The sequence below is a fragment of the Gadus macrocephalus genome, chromosome 1, assembly GCF_031168955.1.
Source record: "Gadus macrocephalus chromosome 1, ASM3116895v1".
Classification (NCBI taxonomy): Eukaryota; Metazoa; Chordata; class Actinopteri; order Gadiformes; family Gadidae; genus Gadus; species Gadus macrocephalus.
The window spans coordinates 20678424-20697303 of NC_082382.1; the positions used below are offsets into that span (position 1 = coordinate 20678424).

General features: G+C 46.2%; 1 protein-coding gene across 2 annotated transcripts; it reads left to right on the forward strand.

The window, feature by feature from the left end:
- The first annotated feature begins 906 nt into the window (after positions 1-906).
- LOC132458029 (cytochrome P450 4V2-like) lies at positions 907-13122 on the forward strand. Of its 2 annotated transcripts, XM_060052474.1 has the most exons (13): positions 907-1369; positions 2121-2233; positions 2436-2521; positions 3421-3462; positions 3598-3788; positions 7444-7513; positions 7682-7808; positions 8163-8345; positions 9202-9304; positions 10850-10984; positions 11359-11538; positions 11978-12145; positions 12926-13122. In XM_060052474.1, the coding sequence occupies exons 1-12, from the start codon at positions 1177-1179 to the stop codon at positions 12136-12138; spliced, it is 1584 nt and encodes a 527-aa protein (XP_059908457.1). In that variant the 5' UTR covers positions 907-1176; the 3' UTR covers positions 12139-12145; positions 12926-13122. The 2 variants fall into 2 exon arrangements, with proteins under 2 accessions (XP_059908457.1, XP_059908464.1); XM_060052481.1 differs by lacking the exon at positions 3421-3462 and having other exon boundaries at positions 910-1369.
- Positions 13123-18880: the final 5758 nt, after the last annotated feature.

The window sequence follows — 18880 nt, forward strand, 5'->3', positions numbered from 1 at the left end:
GCATCCAGAGTATAGCACGGTGTGCTGACGAACGAGAGACGTTGAACTCCCGGAAGCTGTTCTGGTTTGCCATGTACCACAGGAACATGAGCACCATCTTGGCAATAGGTAGCACTTGGCTGTGGTCACTTTCCAGGCCACCCTCCTCTAGGTACCTTTGAAGGACCTCAAACCGGGTTCTTGGGATTCGGAAATGCCGGGAAAATGTGTAGGTATCCATGTCCAGAAAACCCTATGTTAGGGAGGGGGGAATTAGGAAAACTGTTATTAATAGATAACGTGAAAGATAAGAATTCATATAGGCAGCCATGTTCAGTTTTGGGTTTCTATTGCATACATCATAGGGCAACGAATCTATTCATAACGAAAATAATTTATAAATAATAGTTTTTCCATTGTACTATTTGCCTTAAAAATGTTACATTCACATTAGCCAAACGTTATCTTAAGCTTCTAAAATGTTTTTCTTCTAAAGTGGTTGCAAGAAATGCGTAACATAGCAGAGAATAGAAGTACAGAGCAACAGTTAACGTCGCTATTGTTTTTAGCACACCGGTAGCTAGTTTGCTAGCCTTCGAGTTGCTTTCTTATAACTCTGCAAAAACGTCTGTACACGATCAAACCTACTGAATCGGAACATACCATTTGGGTCTGCGGTTTCTCTTTCTCGCTTCATCCTGGAAATGAACAACAAGCTCGCAACGTTGTTTGAAAATGGTCTGCAATAGTGAGGCAGCTACCATGGTGGCGTCCATGTTGTTCTCCGACTCGTTGTGCCACAAAGACGAACAGGAACGCTCCGAAGCCGGAAATGAGGATGATAGAATGCAACTTGGAAGTACTTCCGCACGAAACTCCGAGCGAAATCTCCGACCCAACAGTGTTCAGAGCACTTTCCCCCGAGCCCTAAGGTCCGAACCTCACGGAAAATCCGACCGTTTTGAAGGCGGCTGAATAACATACACAATGTACGAAATTGATGAGATAAGGCATTGAGGTAAAGGCCTTATGTGGCCAAAGGTAGGGTACAGTTCAAAGAGTCCAACTGGCAAAAGATAATTCAGCAAATATATCCTGGGCAAGCGTCCTTCCTGACACGCAGTTCGAAGTGGTACTTTTAGTTGTACTCGCTTTGTTTCATGTCTATTTCCCCTCAGACATGCTTTGAGTGTGAATATGGCATTTTTGCTGAATGATCTTTCAGTGTCTGTAGTCGCAACCAGTGGGTTCCTGGCTATCCTGAGCTACTTAACCTACCGCCTGCTCATAGGACACCTGCTCCAGTTTTATCAGCTGAAGAGTATTCCAGAGGTCGGACCCTCGTACCCCTTCATTGGACACGCGCTGATTCTGAAAAGAAATTCTGGAGGTGAGGAACCAAAGAGACTCACTGAGATAGGAACTCAATAGAGTGAAGAGGCTAGCAGAGGGCAGATGGGTTTAGGCAAGGGGTGTATGACAGATGATAGATAAACAGCCAAAATGTAGGGAGCCTTGAGCAAGACGTCTAACTTGTGCCAGCACTTTAATGATATGTGTATGATAAACTCTTTTCAGTTTTGACTCGAATATGTGGTACTATTCAGCAATTTATGGAGTAGTGGGACAGAACCCCCAACTCTGCCTTGATACGCTGTTTTCATCCCCATGGTGACTGTGTGGTAAAGCTGTTCATTTGGGGTACATGCATAACATGTTTTATTGCTCGGAGCCACATCTGAAGTCACAGGTTATTACCTATATAGCATTACCTAAGCTAATCACTCATTCACTTTCAGCAGGCTGTGTACGGTTTGTTGGCATTGCATTAAACGGGAATCAAAAAAGTACCTCTGCAAATCGGGGTCATGGACCCGGGTTGAAGATCAATGGTACTTTATGAAGTTATTCTGGCTTGTGTTGGCTATGGATACGGATATAAACTGGTGGAAGTTTTGTAGTGTTGTGTTCCGACGGCCAGCCTATAACTGGTACTGCGTTTGATCCACGAAGTTTGCCGTCCAGGCTTCCTGGAGCAAGATACTATAACCCCCCTGAATGCCAGGGACGTGTGTTCTCAAGGTGATCGATTTGAACACTCACAGCCGGTTCTGTTCTACATGTTTGAATGCATTTTCCAGATTTCTTCTGCCAACTTGTTGGGGCGACAGACGAGTTCCGTAGCAGTCCACTGTTGAAAGTATGGCTCGGACCGGTCCCCATGCTGATGCTGTACCATGCGGAAACGGTTGAGGTACATTCACATCTGTTCTGTTCTGAACTCACAGTAGGCCCTGCAGTGAGACATAACGTCTACCTCCCTACATTATTGTCTTCTTTAGATTGTTGTTGTTTTTTATGTATGGGATGCAGTTCTATAATTCAATACAAAACCAATGATCCGGTTTTAATATTTAATTTATTTTAATTATTATTATTATTGTACATGGATTTAGGCTCTTCTGAACAACTCAGTTCACATGGACAAGGCCCACATATACAGCTTTCTTCACCCATGGCTGGGCACAGGTTTACTTACAAGGTATGTACAGCGGCAAGCACATGACTACTTTATACTTATACTACTGTCAAAATGCTGTACCATTCTGAATGCTGTCACATTAAAAACAATACTGTCAACCACAGCGGCTCTGCACCAACAGAAACAGACACAATATCAAATTAATCACAAAATGAAACATCGATTACACCATATTTCAATACGCGTTACATACTTTATTACACATGGTGAATCACATCACTAGCACTATTCTCCACAAGATAATTCAGATAGTCGCTTGTTTCCTTTTCCAGTTGGATATTTCTCTCATTATTACTTCCTTATCTCTGTGCTTTTCCAACCCAAAAACGTATCCCCGAAATGTATCCCGGGGATTACATGGACAGATTAAGCTTGTTGTTGTATGTAACACTGCCCAAAGTGCCATGCTGAATACATCATGTGGTGGGATTAACTCCCCCATGAGGTGGTTAGAGGTATTGTCCAACCTCATTGCTCAGTTTTACATATCAGTAAATATGGCTTTTTCAGTACACGACAATGTTGTGTTGTCACACATGATCCAGATCCGAATAATCTGACATGGTATGCGTGTCATTTGTATTTCATAGTTTGCTATTCACTTTTCACGCCTATGCTTTTGCAGAGCAATGCAGAGAATCTGCTGTATGTGTAGCATGTTTGCTGCTGCAAGTCACCTAGGTGGCTGCCCCACTCAGCCTTGGTGGCTTTTACTGGGCTCCCCCTGAACAAGGTCACAGTGGTGTGGTGATGGTGGAAACCCCTTTATTGTAGAGTTTGGAGACGGTGGTAGAGGAAGATGGCGATCCATCTCCCTTGCTGCCATGTAGGAGATCTCCCCGAGCGTGTGTGGGGATGGCTGGTTTAACCTGTTGCACATTGATGGCTCGTTTTTGCAGCCTCACCCAGCCCAAGAGACCAAGAGGTCAGACTAAGGCAAGGTGAGGCTGCTTACACCAGCCACACAGCCACACATGCTCCACAGTATGTTTCACAAAATGATATCCAAATGGCCAAATCGTATCACTTCGAGTCAAGTGGCCTTGAGTTCACCATGGCTCTCCTTCTTTGAACAGCACCGGGCCTAAATGGCGCCAGCGAAGAAAGATGCTGACTCCTACCTTCCACTTCTCCATCCTGTTGGAGTTCCTGGAGGTGATGAACGAGCAGGCGGACATCCTTGTGGAGAAGCTGGACAGGGAGGTGGGCGAGGGCTCCTTTGACTGCTTCCAAACGATTACCCTGTGTGCGCTGGACATCATCTGTGGTGAGGAAGACAGCTTAAAGGTCCCATGGCATGCTACTTTATGGAAGCTTTAATATAGATATTAGTGGGCCCCCAACACAGTATTTGAAGACGTTCCCGAAATTCAGCCGTGGTGCAGAATTACAGCCACTACGAGCCAGTCGCACATTGAGCTTTCCCCAAACGCGCCGTTTCGGTTTCTGTAGCTTTATTGCAAATGAGGAGGAGAGAGGCGGGTCAAGGAGGAGGGTGGGGGTGTGACCCTGAGCAGCTTGCGGCCACGGTACCATGCGCTCTGTTTACAGTGGATGTATCGCAATGGCAAGGCGCACACAGCTTTTGGCCGTGTTCTGTAAATATTCTAGAACACTCCGGGTGCTCCGACGGGAGTCCTGGATCTCTATATCTAAATGATATCATATTATACATAGATATCTATATCTATAATATATATTATCACGGCCAAAAGCTGTGTGAGCCTCCAGACGATATTACGAATCTCAAACGACTGCGTCGGGTTCTCCGACGTCTCTGGTTCTTCCACATCCACATCAATCTGAAGTAGACTGAACCACGACATGGAGAAAGGGATTGTTGCCCGTGATTGTTGACCGCGGTTGTCCCCCACCGGAGCCTCGCTGCCGAGGGACCACCGCCTAGGGCAGCGGGCAGCGCTTAGGCACCACCGCCTCCTGCAGCTGGCAGCGCCGAGGCGGTGGTCCCTCGGCAGCGGGAAGCGGGGTTCAAGCGGGAGACATTCACGGGTAACAATCCCTTTCTCCTCCCTGTCGTGGTTAATGTATTTCAGGGAGTCAAAGCAAAAGTTCCTTTCTCCCAATTCCTTCTCAAACATGGCTGAGATAACCCAGACTACGAGTCTCGTTGTGGAAATACCGGAGATGAGAGTCCGACGTTGTATGCTCCATAACACCAACAGCAGAACGGTTATCCAAATAACAAAGAAGTGTACAACACTTGCGTTACAGTCCAGGAGGTCTATATCTAAATAATATATAATGGATATCTATATCATATAATACATATTATGACGATCATCAAATGATCATCAAAAGCTGTGTGCGCCTCCAGACGATATTATGAATCACAAACGACTGCGTCGGGTTCTCCGACGTCTCTAGTTCTTCCATATCGATCTGAAGTTAGTCCGGCTGAGCGGAAACGGACAGCGTCTATAGCGCTAGCGTCGGATTCCACCGCTACTGCTCCCCTTCCTGTTGCTCGCTTTGCCGTATTGTGCTCCGCCTCAAACTCGGAAACTAGGCAGTGTGGCGAGTTTTGAAGAGGACTTTGACGGCGCTGTAAAGCTAGCATGTTTGGCTCTTTCCGTCGAAAATTGCAAAGAACTTCAAAAGGTTCCTTCTCCATCCTCATCCTCCTCGATCTGAGTGCAGCGTTCGACACCATCTCACACCCCATCCTTCTCAGTAGACTCTCCTCGATTGGCCTCTCCCACACCCCCCTCAGTTGGTTCCACTCCTACCTCACAGGCCGCACCCAGTTCATCCAGCTTAAATCCTTCACCTCCAATCCCTCCCCAGTCACTACTGGTGTGCCCCAGGGATCTGTCCTGGGGCCTCTTCTATTCATCATCTATCTCCTCCCCCTCGGCCACATCCTCCGCAAATACAATATCCAGTTCCACTGCTTCGCTGATGACACCCAGCTCTACCTTTCCTGCAAACCCAATTCCTCACTCCCACCCCCCTCCCTCACCGACTGTCTCTCCGAAATAAAAACCTGGTTCACCTCAAACTTCCTTAAACTAAACTGCAATAAAACTGAAATGCTCCTCCTCGGCACTAAATCCACACTAGCGAAAGTCAATACCTTCTCTCTCACCATCGACGGCTCCTCAGTTTCCCCCTCCCCTCAGGTTAAGAGCTTGGGTGTCATCCTCGATAGCACACTTTCCTTCCATTCTCACATCAACACCATTACCCGCACTGCATATTTCCATCTCCGCAACATCAACAGACTCCGCCCCTCCCTCACCCCCCACACCACCGCCATCCTTGTTCACAGCCTCGTCACCTCCCGTCTGGACTACTGCAATTCTCTCCTCTTCGGCCTCCCCCACAAGTCCCTCCGCAAACTACAACTGGTCCAAAACTCTGCCGCCCGCATCATCACAAAGACCCCCTCATACCATCACATCACCCCTGTCCTCCAGCAGCTCCACTGGCTCCCCGTAACCCACCGCATTAATTACAAACTCCTAGTGTTTACATTCATGGCCATCCATAACCTCGCCCCTCCCTACCTCTCTGATCTCCTGCACATTAACATCCCCACCCGTTCCCTTCGATCCTCCTCCTCCATCCACCTCTCTGTGCCCCCTGCCCGCCTCAGCACTATGGGGGGCAGAGCCTTCAGTCGCTCTGCTCCCCAGCTCTGGAACTCTCTACCACCCGACCTCCGAAACTGTGACTCTCTCCCCATTTTCAAAGCACAACTAAAAACCCACCTGTTTCGGACTGCCTACTCTCTCTAACCTCCATGCTTCCTGCCATTCTGCCCTATGTATTTTAACTTATTATGTTGTCCTTTCTATGTCTATTTTATCACGTTTTTTGTATATTTCATTGTGTGTTTTATTGTGTGTGATGTACAGTGTCCTTGAGTGACTTGAAAGGCGCTTTTCTAAATAAAATGCATTATTATTATTATTATTATTAAAAGATTTGCTTGCAGCATTTGCTGAGGAAGAAAGATGTTCTTGCCTGTTTTCCCACAGGCTATGGCAAAAGTTGTATAACAAGCGTGGCCTATTGTGTGCTAAATAGCATGGTTCCAGACCACACCCTACTTGCTGTAGTTTGGTCTGGCTTTGCAAGACTAATCTTAAATAGACTGAACCGCTCGCTGCCGGCTGCCCGCTGCCGGGCGGTGGTGCTTTGTGGTTGTGGTGCCTTGCGGCAGCGGGCAACGGAGCTCCGGTGGGAGACAATCCCTTTCTCCTCCATGTCGCAGTTCATGTACTTCAGAGTCAAAGCCAAAGTTCCTTTTCCCCAATTCCTTCTCAACCATGGCTGGGATAACCCCCACTACAGTCTTGTTGTGGAAATACCAGAGACGTCAAAGAAGCAACGTGTTATGCGCCATAACACCAACAGCAGAACGGTTATTCAAATAACAAAGAAGTGTACAACACTTGGGTTACAGTGTGTGTAATCACACACACACACACGCATGTGGCGCTCGCATGGTCGTATTTCATTCGTGGGCCAAATTCTCTGGGCTGGCAAGTCAGAGAAAGGGGAGGTGGCATCTCCCCTTATGACCTCTTACGGGGAAAATTCCAAAACGGCGCGTCTGAGCTGCTTTTATTCAAAGGTGGTGCAGAATGACTAGTGCTCATTTTACACCCAACTAAATTTCTAGCTACTGGGGGAGCATAGGTAGGCTAGGGGAACTCGTATCAATGTCAGAAAACCTCAGAAGGTAAATTTTTTTTAGACTGTCCCTGGCCTTTTATGGTGGTCAGCTATGGTGCCCTGGTGGTCCAAGTAGAAAGTGTTTATTGTCGTTGTATAATAAAGGGTGCTTGAACTGTGTGTGTGTGTGTGTGCGTGTGTGTGTATGTGTGTGTGTGTGTGTGTGTGTGTGTGTGTGTAAAAAAGTATGGTTCTTTCATTTCGAATTGAATGTCTTTCAGAAACTGCAATGGGGAAGAAAATGTATGCCCAAAGTCATTCAGAATCCCATTATGTCCAGAGTGTGTACAAGTGAGTCACACACACACACACACACACACACACACACACACACACACACACACACACACACACACACACACACACACACACACACACACACACACAAAGGCTTTACAATGATGCATTTTAAGCCTTTCATGACGTTTCTCATGATGTTTTTCACTCTCACTTTCCAAGGATGAGTGACATCATCACGCGGAGGCAGAAGGCGCCCTGGTTCTGGTGGGACGTCAGCTACAACCTTTTCGGCGAGGGGCTGGAGCACAACCGGAGACTGAAGACCCTCCATGAAGTCACCTCCAACGTGAGTGCTGCCTCCACTGTTGACACAGTGTTAGATAGAAGCAGCTGTATCTGGTATTGGGGACACTCCAACTTCCAAGACTTCCAACGAGTCATTTGATAGCCAACAGGAGCCTAAGGACTAGCCTGAGGAGGCTCATATGACTGGCGATTTGATCATGTGGGTCCGGTAATTTAGTTTTGAAGAATAAATCATGAGTTCAACCCCTCCCTACCCACCAACAACCCAGAACTCATCCCATACCCATTATCCAAGACGGACTGGAGGGTGAAAGAGAGTCAAGCGTGAAGGAGTGGTTTATTGAGGATTGGCAGCCTCAGCACATTGCCTCTATGTCTCTCTCTCTCCCCCCAGGTGATTCGTGAGAGGGCGGACCACCTCCGTTTGGAGGAGGAGGAGGACTCTGACAGTGTTCCGGGGAACGGGACCAGGAAGCGGCGGGCCTTCCTTGACATGCTCCTGAAGACGGAGGATGAGGGAGGGAACAAGCTGACCCACAGGGATATCCAGGAGGAGGTGGACACCTTCATGTTCGAGGTGAGGGGTCTCTAGGACCCACCTGGGTGTGGGTGTGTACGTGGGTTTGTGTGTTTGTTCAGGGGTAAGCATGTGTATGTGGGAGAATGTGTAAGTGCCCAAGTGTATGTGTTGGAGCCCGACCGATACAATTTTTTTAAGGCCGATATGGCCTTAAAAAATAAATTCCAGAAACGCGTAAAATAAAACATAAACAGGGGTCTCATTTATAAAACTGTGCGTGGGAGTATTCATTATTCAAAAATATTCAGACTTATAAAACCCTGCGTACGCACACCTCTAAGCAATCTTTGTTTTATAAATCACAGAAACTCTTGAACAATAAACAAAAAAAGAAAAAATATTCCTTAATCGGCTGAGATGAGGTAGCTGCCTCATGGGCTGAGATGGGGTAGCTGGATTCAATGTGGATATTGCTGCCCTTATTGAGACCCGGCTAGCCAATTCTGGAAAGGAGCAGATGAGGGAAAGACGAAAAAATTGCCAGGGGGGCCTATAAAAAAAATCAAGGCCAAATACAGGTGTCCAGACAAGTTCATCGGTACAATGCGAAAACTCCACAATGGCATGTGGATTTCGTAAAATGGAGTGATCCGAGGGGGTCATAGTGCCAATACTCTTCAGCAGGGTGATGTCTCCCGTCCTGCCAGTACCTTTCGGCTGAGTGTGGAACCCCCCTAGTCGATACACTACCCTTTAGCGGACGCTTTTATCCAAAGCGGCTTAATGATCTCACAAGTCGTGCAAGTTGGGGGGGTCAGGGCGTCTTGCTCACCGATGCCTGGGGGACATTTCAGGGGAAATCACCTCACACCTTGCTTTCCTCTAATATTGTGTTTTCCTTTCATCCCCCAAGGGCCATGACACGACCGCCGCCGCCATGAACTGGGCCGTGCACCTGCTGGGTTCACACCCAGAGGTGCAGAGGAAGGTACATCTGGAGCTCGAGGAGGTTTTCGGTAAAAAACAGATTTTAAACATAATGGCTCCTCTCACCTTCTCACGTTCTTGACCTGTTTCCATGACCCACGGGGCCCCCTACTCACCGCTGATCTCTCTCTCTCTCTCTCTCTCTCTCTCTCTCTCTCTCTCTCTCTCTCTCTCTCTCTCTCTCTCTCTCTCTCTCTCTCTCTCTCTCTCTCTCTCTCTCTCTCTCTCTCTCTCTCTCTCTCTCTCTCTGGCCTTTAGAGGGAGGGAGGGGAGAGGTAGAGAAGATTGAGGTATAGGTCTATGTGTAAATAAGCACCCAGGAAATGTGTGCCAAAACAAACGGTGTGTTTGTTTAGTTCGGGCCATGTGGAGGTTGTTCCACGCTCTTGTTCCAGAATGTAAAATAGAATAGCCTGTGGCAAGAGCAGGTGCGACGCGAACATTCCCCACCTCCTCTGGTTCTGCCCTTGTGCCTTCGAAGGTTATATGATGAATATGAGGCCAGAGGCCAGAGCTGCATTCCCAGCATTCACCTAAATTCCAGGAGTACACAACACAGCGCATCTCTCATTATGTTCGAGTCTGTGTAAATTTCAGGCAAATGAGTGTAGAAATGTTATCCTTGTGAGGCAATCCTGATCTCACAAATTCACATTCTGTTTCTCTCTGAAGATCATTCTGGCCTCGAGCCTGTTAAAAGCCTCTCCCAAGGTTACAAACTGATAAGAACGCTGCAGCCTGCTGAGTCCAAGTAAACAAGAGCAGAGCCAAAATAAATTTTAAAAATCGATAGAGCCATCAAAACTGTTATCCGAAACTGACTGAATATCGATGTTAAAGATAGGCATACATTTCAACAGTTCTCGGAAGGGAAGATGTTTTTGTTTTACTTCCAACCGGATTCGACAAGATGGCAACTAAATTAATCAAATTCACTTAGTTATTGAATCTGATTGGCTCGAGTTTATAGCACAATATTCTGATGCGCCTATATGTGGAAATTAATTGCTGCCGAGACCCCGGCCAGACTGAAATCCATTGCAAAGGCCATACTTGAATATCAGGATGGCCTCACAAGGCCATACAAGCGCTGTCAGATTATTAGAAAAGATGGATCCTCTGGCTTGGACTGGCTGCCCACCTAGTAATATGACAGATAGTTGGTAACTGGCAAACCCCTTTTCATCTTGAAAACAAGATGGGTTCATCTCTAGGGTTTTATTCCTAATAAAGAAATTTGAAGAAAAAAATGTTATTATTGTAGCGGGATTCACTCTGCGTTGTGTATTTTAATTGAAGACACTTTGACTACCGGGTAGATGATGGCGTATTTATAATCACCAGCCTTGCATCTTCTTCTCATTCAAAGTCCGCAAAACAGAGAGAGCGCAAACTTAACACGTTCCCGAATTTCAGTTAATTTGGCCAATCTGCTCCTTCAAAATAAGAGACCCCTGCATTTCTATTAATATAACTTTAAACAAGGGTATCTGCTTCAAACCTAGAGCAACAGCATCACACTGCTACATTATGAATCACCGGTAATGGGCTTGACACTTTGCCCCTCTGCTCAGGCGGGTCCAAACGAGCCATTACCATGGAGGACCTGAAGGAGCTCAAGTACCTGGACTGCGTCATCAAGGAGTCCCTGAGGATCTTCCCCTCAGTGCCCTTCTTCGCCCGGACACTCTGTGACGACATCGTCATTAGTAAGTAGAAAACACACAAGCTCTGCAGTTCTTCAGGGGGGGGCCGGATGATGTATAAGTGGTGCGTGTGTTCAACTCCCAGGTGGAAAGGACAGGGTGTGAAGGGGTTGTATTTTCATGGTTGAATGCACTTATTGTGAGTCGCTTTAAATAAACGTGTCAGCGAAATGAATGAAATGTGATGTCATTTAATACTGTCCTGTGTTAATGCTGTACCACCCACGTTTCCCATTAGGATTAATAAAGTGCCTCTTCACTTCATCATCAATGACTATATAGTAATTTGAGAATAAATAAACACGTGCCACAATGAATCACAACTGGCGGCCATTTTGAGAGTGACCCCAATCTTCCAACTGTGTCTCTGCCTGCAGACGGCTTCAAGGTGCCCAAAGGAGCCAACGCCCTCGTCCTGACCTACGCCCTCCACCGGGACCCCCGCTACTTCCCCAACCCCGAAGAATTCCAGCCGGAGCGCTTCCTGCCAGAGAACTCTGTCGGCAGACCCCCATACGCATACATACCCTTCTCTGCTGGCCTTCGGAACTGCATCGGTAAGAGCGGAAGGGGTCGCTGGGGTTATATTGGTGGATTGGTTTCAATCTGCTAGACCGTCTTGGTGGATGACGTAAATGTTGATGCCTTTGATGTAGTTCGTTTGATCCCAGGCTTCTCCTAGCTGAGTGTCGAGGTGTCTCTTAGCAAGATGCCTCAACCTGACTGCTCCTGACGAGCTGGCTTTCGCCCTGCGTGGCTGACTCCGCCGTCGGTGTGTGAATGAATGGTTAGACACTTTGGATAAAAGCGTCAGCTAAATGGAAATGGAAATGTAGCGCCATGAGTTTGTAACGACACTCTGCTCTTAAAATAACTTTTCCTGAGAAGGGTGAAGAGTGGAAAAGGACCACATGTCATGAGTGAGTCGTGATAATGTTTGTGTGTTTGTTAAAAGTCTGGTTTGAATCGTTGTTCTTTTTTTGGATCCGTGCGCAGGCCAGCGTTTTGCCATGATGGAGGAGAAAGTGGTTCTGGCGTCCATCTTGCGCTCCTTCAACATCGAGGCGTGTCAGAAACGGGAGGAGCTCCACCCCTTCGCAGAGCTAATCCTGCGGCCATCGAACGGCATCCTCATCAAGCTGGAGAGGAGGGAGTAGATCTCTGGTAAGGGCCAACTCCAGGCGAGAGAGTCACCGGCAGACCGCGATGACGGAAAATAGATAAGTATCCGTCTAGAAAACAATGCTAAGATTGGTTGGTGTTGTGTAGCTTTTCCCTCATTCTGTCTGCGGAATAATTCAATAACAATTCAACTGCTGCTTTTAATGAGTGGAATATTTCAGTTTATTTTGTATAGTATGGTATAGTATTGGTATTTTTTTCTTTTTTCTTTTTGGACAATAACGGTCTGGGTGATCAAACCATCTTAACTCTCTCTGCTGGCCATCTTTTACCATTTGTCAAAGCACTTCTTTGTCCAAGAGCCAAAGGAGCACTTTGCGATAACAGGCCTTCCACAAACGGGCTACAATAGCAATAAAGAGCATTTTTCTTTATGATAAGACGGTTGTAAAGTACTTTCAATATAATGGCCCTTGTTTACATTCGTAGCATGGGCGTTAACCCCTAAAGCTCTTTGGCAGGATCAGTAACAGGGATTTTGACAACTACGTTGGTAAAGGAAGTTTTAGGAAAGCCAGGAGAGACGGCTACAAAGATTTAATCAACCAGATCTGCACTTATTCTTTAAGTGTATCCGCATTTACACAACAATAGGACAAAACAGCTCCTGGATGGGGGAACCTCAATGTACAACCACAACACTTAGATGGACATTGAAGTACACACTGTTGTTGTTTCTCCAATTCGCCATCAGTGGTTGTTTAGAGGGATTTCCTCAAGGCTCGCGTGTCCAACCCACTCTCTCTCTCTCTCCTCTTCCAGGAAGTGAAACAATTCAATTGATTCACATGATTCCTGATAGAATGCCCCCCGTCCTCTCAAGCCTCACGAGCCCCCCCACCCCCCAGGAGGGGGTCTTCAAGGAGCTGCAGGCGAGGAAGTGGTTCCCACGCTGCAGTGTTTCAAGTGCTAATCCAGCTCAGTGTTGTCTACGTACTAGGAGGGATTTCCTAGGGGGGGGGGGTTACAACAGAGCCACTATCTTTGCACAGCACAGCTGTGGGCCAGCATGAGCAGTGGTGAAACACAGAATCAAAACTTGTGGTTTGTTTTTGGCCACTACTTCAGAGAGCTGCAAGGTGGTGGTTAGCAGGCACGTACCTCGGTTGGACAAAACACAGTTAAAGCTAAAGATAAAAAAAAAATTGACGTCTATTTTAAAACAATATGATGGATGTCAATGGCTCACCAACTGCCCAGTATCGGATTTACATCTTGGCAAAGACAATGTCAACAAGTAACCTGGGGTCTTAACCAACCAGCCAAATACTTGAATAATAAGCTGTTTGTATACTGTGTTTCCCTGTCTCTGTAACTATTACTGTATAACTATAACTATTAACCGACTGCCAAGAAACGGATAAGAGAATATTCCTCATGAAGCATTAGCAGCTGGGGGAAAAAAAGGGTTTAAATTAAACACACAAGAAGTTGACTCTTATAGGATTCTGCTTGTATGAAGGCCTGGCAGTGAGGTCTAACGTTAGTCAGGCCCTTGGCGATGTCAATCCTGGCTGGCTAAAAGCCTGCTGTCGGCTAGGGGTTGGGGGATCAATGGTATTGAAGCTACCCAATGAATAATGCACAAATAAATTATAAATCTCTTGCGTAATAAAGTAATATTATTAAGTAATGAGATCTCGTACATGCTTCGTAATGATAAAATGACCATGCCTCGTCACAGTCTCCCCTTGACCTGTGTAACCTCAAGCGATGACATTTTCAAGTGCAAACATACATTTACAGACACCACATAACACGACAAAACCCAGATACGTGCGACAAGAACGTGGTGAGTAGCCCTGTGATCTTCTCCCAGAAATGTGTAATAGGGGAGCAGTGCCAAAGTGCATGAATATAGGTGTCCGGGCCATTTTGGGTGCAATGGGGGCAGATGTCTGAAGTGAAACCCATGCGAAATAGTTTATGTCCTGTGAGGTGAGTCCTGTGGATAATTTTATATTGTATTAACTGTAGGTTTGTATTTTTAGTCATGAGAAAGGTATTTTTGCAGATTTGAGTCCAGAAATTGGCATCGGTAGAGATAGAGAGATCTGATTCCCATTTGGCAGATGGTAGACTTGTCGTGGTGTCTGTCTGTATCATTATTTTGTAGATTTTGGATAGTAATTTTTTGTGCGATGGTATATTAATAAGCTGTGAGACAGGTGTAGGTAAATCTAAATTGGCTTTTGCGGTATTCACGGTTGCTTTAATTGCGGATTTAATCTGTAGATATTGTAAAATGTGTTTGTGGGTGAAGCCGAATTTCTGGACCAAGTCCGCGAATGTGGAGAATTTTCCGTCGGTGAGTAAGTGTTGTATATGTGTAATGCCTTTATCTTTCCAGGAGTGGAGGTTTAGGGTTATTTTATTACAAGTGAAATCAGGGTTATTCCAAATTGGGGAGAGTTTTGAGGGTGAGTGTTTTGAGTTAGTAATGTTGTGGAATTTCCACCAGGCTGACAGACCCGAGCTGATTGTGGGGGCTTTGAAACTGGGATGTTTTTTGATTGTTGGAGTGAGAAAGGGGATGTCAGAAATCTGGATGTCTTTGCAAATTGTCTGTTCTAAGTCTAACCAGGTGATGTCTGATTGGTTGTGGTGGATCCATTTGTGCACATATTGAAGATGATTGGCCAGGCAGTACAAGGTGAAATTTGGTGCTTCTAATCCTCCTAGGGTTTTTTGTTTTTGCAGAGTGGATAGTTTGATTCTGGGTGTCTTGTTTTTCCAGTAAAATTTTGTAATCGCTGAGTCTAGGGATTTAAACCAGGAAGTGGTTGGTTGTACTGGAGTCATAGAGAGGAGGTAATTTACTTTGGGTAGAATTGTCATTTTGATTGTGGATATTCTGCCCATGATGGATAGTGGGTGATTTGTCCAGCGTTGCAAGTCTTCTTGAATTGATTTTAAAAGGGGGGTGAAGTTCAATGTGAATAAGTCTGTCAGCCTAGGGGAAATTCTAGGGGAAAAGCGATGACATTTTCTGTCTCCTTTGTGTGTGTGCTTGACTGCGTGTGCGTGTGTGTGTTGGGTTTGGTCTCTTTTATAAATGGTAAGCTACGCTCTTGAGCGCATGTGTTCTGTATAATGTATAAATATATATATGTTTTTTTTATTTTTGACGTTCCAGGTCCAAGCAGCTAGGGCCTAAAGCCGTTGTTGTTGAGGTTGTTGTTGTTGTTGTAGTAGTGGCAGCTTGTTGCAGATGCTCCAAATCCAATTCCAAGGCGAACTGCAATCAGCAAGGTGCTGACATCCACTTGGCTTCCCCCCACCTTAGTGCATTGTGTGTGTGTGTGTGCGTGCGTGTGTGTGTGTGTGTGTGTGTGTGTGTGTGTGTGTGTGTGTGCGTGCGTGCGACCCCGCTCACATGTCAAGGTCAGTGACGTCTCTAAGTCACGTCTTCTCCTTCTCAAAGTCATATCAAAGTGGGTGTCAGCAACCCTGGGCCTACGTGGAGGACACACGAGCTGAGACGTCAGGGTTTTTTTATCCATGCACTTGGGCAATGTGGTTTTTGGGTCAATTCTGTGAGTACCTTAATGCAGCGTCTATTGTAAGCCTTGTCAATATGTGCGAACAACCCGGTATCGTGCGATTTCCCCGTTATATACAGCAGACCACCTCAAAGATATTTTGTTATGCTCACGAAAAGTAATCTATTTAATCGTGTCCCAGAGCACGATTGTCCGACTTAATTCGTACTATATATATGTAGATAGATAGATATAGGATGCACTGCGCGGAGCCAAGTCACTGATGGGCTTAAGAGGGCCTCTCCGCATATTCTATATATATATATATATATATATATATATATATATATATATATACACACACGGAGAGGCCCTCTTAAGCCCATCAGCTCCTTGGCTCCGCAGTGCATCAGTGTCTCTCTCAATGGCTCCCCCTCTCTCCTTTCCACTGTGTATTTATATTGATATAACGAGAAAGAATGTAATGATAACTCGAAGAAAATAAAGGTTCCATGGTTATACTAATTTAAATATAATTAAATTATAAAGCGTGTAACGAGACAACGAGACGATCTTGTGGGCAAGCAGGGGCTGAATTTTTCGGCAAGCAGGAGCCTATAACCTTATACATAGATCTGGTCTAACTCTAAATACATGTCAAATGCTGTACGTATAGCCTAGTTTTTATGTTATGAATATTTTAATATTGTCTGGTTATACCTGAACTTGGTTAATCCCCTTCCACATTGGTGGAAGTGGATTTTCAATTTTCAATATTTTTGATATTAAATTAAATAAATATTAAACCAATTACAATTAAATCTGGTGATTTTTTTAGTCCGCCCCTTGCGGTAGACGCATGGGACCTCTGAGATCCTGAAATATGAATGGGTTTCAATGGAGAGAAAGTAATTCGTTTTCATGTCAAGTGTTTTACCGTTTATTGTGCAATTGTTCAGTCAAAGGCTGTAGAGAAAACACAATGAGAAAGACTACACGTCTCGTATGTGACGTCGCGCTCCCAGCGACTGGCGTGGACAAGACCGACAATCTCCCCATCGGCATGCCCCAATTTATAATGGTTTTCACCTCTTTCGATGCTTTTATCCTCCCCTTGGAAAGAAGCGGTGAAGTGGAGCAGATGGGGAGCAGGGGCGGACTAAACGAGCTAGTAGGGCTAGTAAGTCCGCCCCTTCCGGGAGACCCTCTCGGCTAGGAAAATTGGGTTTCAATGGAGAGATAGTAATTATTTTCTGGTCCCAGTCTTTATATGCTCTGGATTACACATATGTTGTTTGTGGATTTAAATTATAATTTTTCATGCAAAGAAAACAAAATAATTTCACCAAGAAGTTTGATAATGTTCTACAGCCCCTCGTTGCTCTTGACGCGAATTTTTACGTCACCACCACTCTGGTACAGACATGGCGGTCTCTCTGATCCACTTCACCGCTTTTTTCCAAGGGGAGGATAACAGCATCGAAAGCGGGGAAAACCATTATAAATTGGGGCATGTGTAGAGTTCAGTTATGCCGATGGGGAGATTGACGGTCTTGTCCACGCCAGTCGCAGGGAGTGTGACGTCCCATACAAGACGTGTAGTCTTTCTCATTGTGTTTTCTCTACAGCTTTTAACTGAACAATTGCACAATAAACGGTCAAACTCTTTATGTGAACAATATTATTTGGACCCACACAAAATATATGTGTAATCCAAGGCATTTAATGACTGGGATCAGAAAATAATAAATTTCTTTCCATTGACTAAAACAAAATAAAGATTTGAGATCTTTGGTTGTTTTTATTATTGGATCTTTTGAATAATTATTATTGATTGCATATATAAACCCACACATACAGAATCCCATTCACAAATATATACAAGTTTTAACAATACTTTGCTACAGTTTTCACTTTTCTACATACATTGCACATACTGTATCCCTGAAATCTTCAATGAAGACGTTATAAACAAGCATCAAATCATGCTCCCCAGATTCTTACAGTGTGCATAGGGTGAGTAGCGGTGTAAAATAAGACAGACAGACTGCTATCGAGTCGCACTACGGTATCAAAATCTGACAAGGGAGCAGAAACTGGCAGAACCCCAGCGTTTGTTGGTAAAGGCAGTGGGTTTGCTCCCGCTCCCAGCACATGACAGCAGCCCTCCTTGCCTCGGTCTCGAGCATTTGAGGGAGGGCCTCACTGACAGCGCCTGCATGAACTGCAGTCTCCTGCCTTGGGCGCTAAGAGTGGCTAGGCTAGCAGAGATGGATAATCGGGCAACAGCCAACGACCCCTCTGCCTTAATGGGTCTCCCTCCCAATCAGCCCGGTCGTTCTAGGCGGCATCGACATGCTGGAGCTGTGGCTATGGGTGCCCCCCCCAAAAAAGAAAGCAAGGGGCGGGCTGGCCTCCAAGGTGGACAGATTGGCGGCAGACATGGAGCAAATGCGGTCGCTCCTCCTGGCCCTTCTGCCTGGGACTGGTCAGGGGCTGGCTGGACTACAGCCTGACCCTCCCTCGTCTCAGTTTGACGATGCCCTCTCACTGGCAGCTTCGGCTAACTTCTTAAACAAGGTTATAACAGAGGGCGATGCCTCCCACACATTGGACAAGGCCTCCTGCTCCTCTGCTCAAAGCTCTCTGACACCTCCATGGCGGCCATCATGCGTATGGCTCTGGCTCGCCTACAGCTCGATGCTAAGCAAACTGTTTCGGCCCAGGCCAGCGCCTTTTACAGGCGCTACCCTGCCCCGGCCACGTTCACCGTTCCTCCGTCAGGGGAGTACTTGAAGGAACTTCATGCTTGTTGGAGGGACACCAGGGCCTTTACCCACTCAACATTTTGAGTTCCGGACCTTGGCTGCCATGCAGAATGCGGCACAGGTTGGGCTAGGCCGCATGCCACCAGTCGACCCTGTCATCGCCTCCCTCATTCTGGCTCCTGATGAGGCTCTGAGGCCAAATGCCAGGTGTCCTTGGCCACAGTGCAGGGTCACAGACGACCTTCTTTCAAAGACCTATGACGCTGCGGCACGCATGGGTCGTATTGGAAACTCCCTTTCCCACCTGTTGCTGGTTCTTTCAACCTCGCTGCAGCAGGCCCAGGTTTAGCCGTCGCTGCAGAGCCAGAGCCAGCCACCTGATTACCCTGGTGGCTTACGGAGGTCTCAGCGGCCTGCTCAACAGCTTCAGGGTGGCTTTCGGGCCCCGGAACGCCTACCTTCCTGGC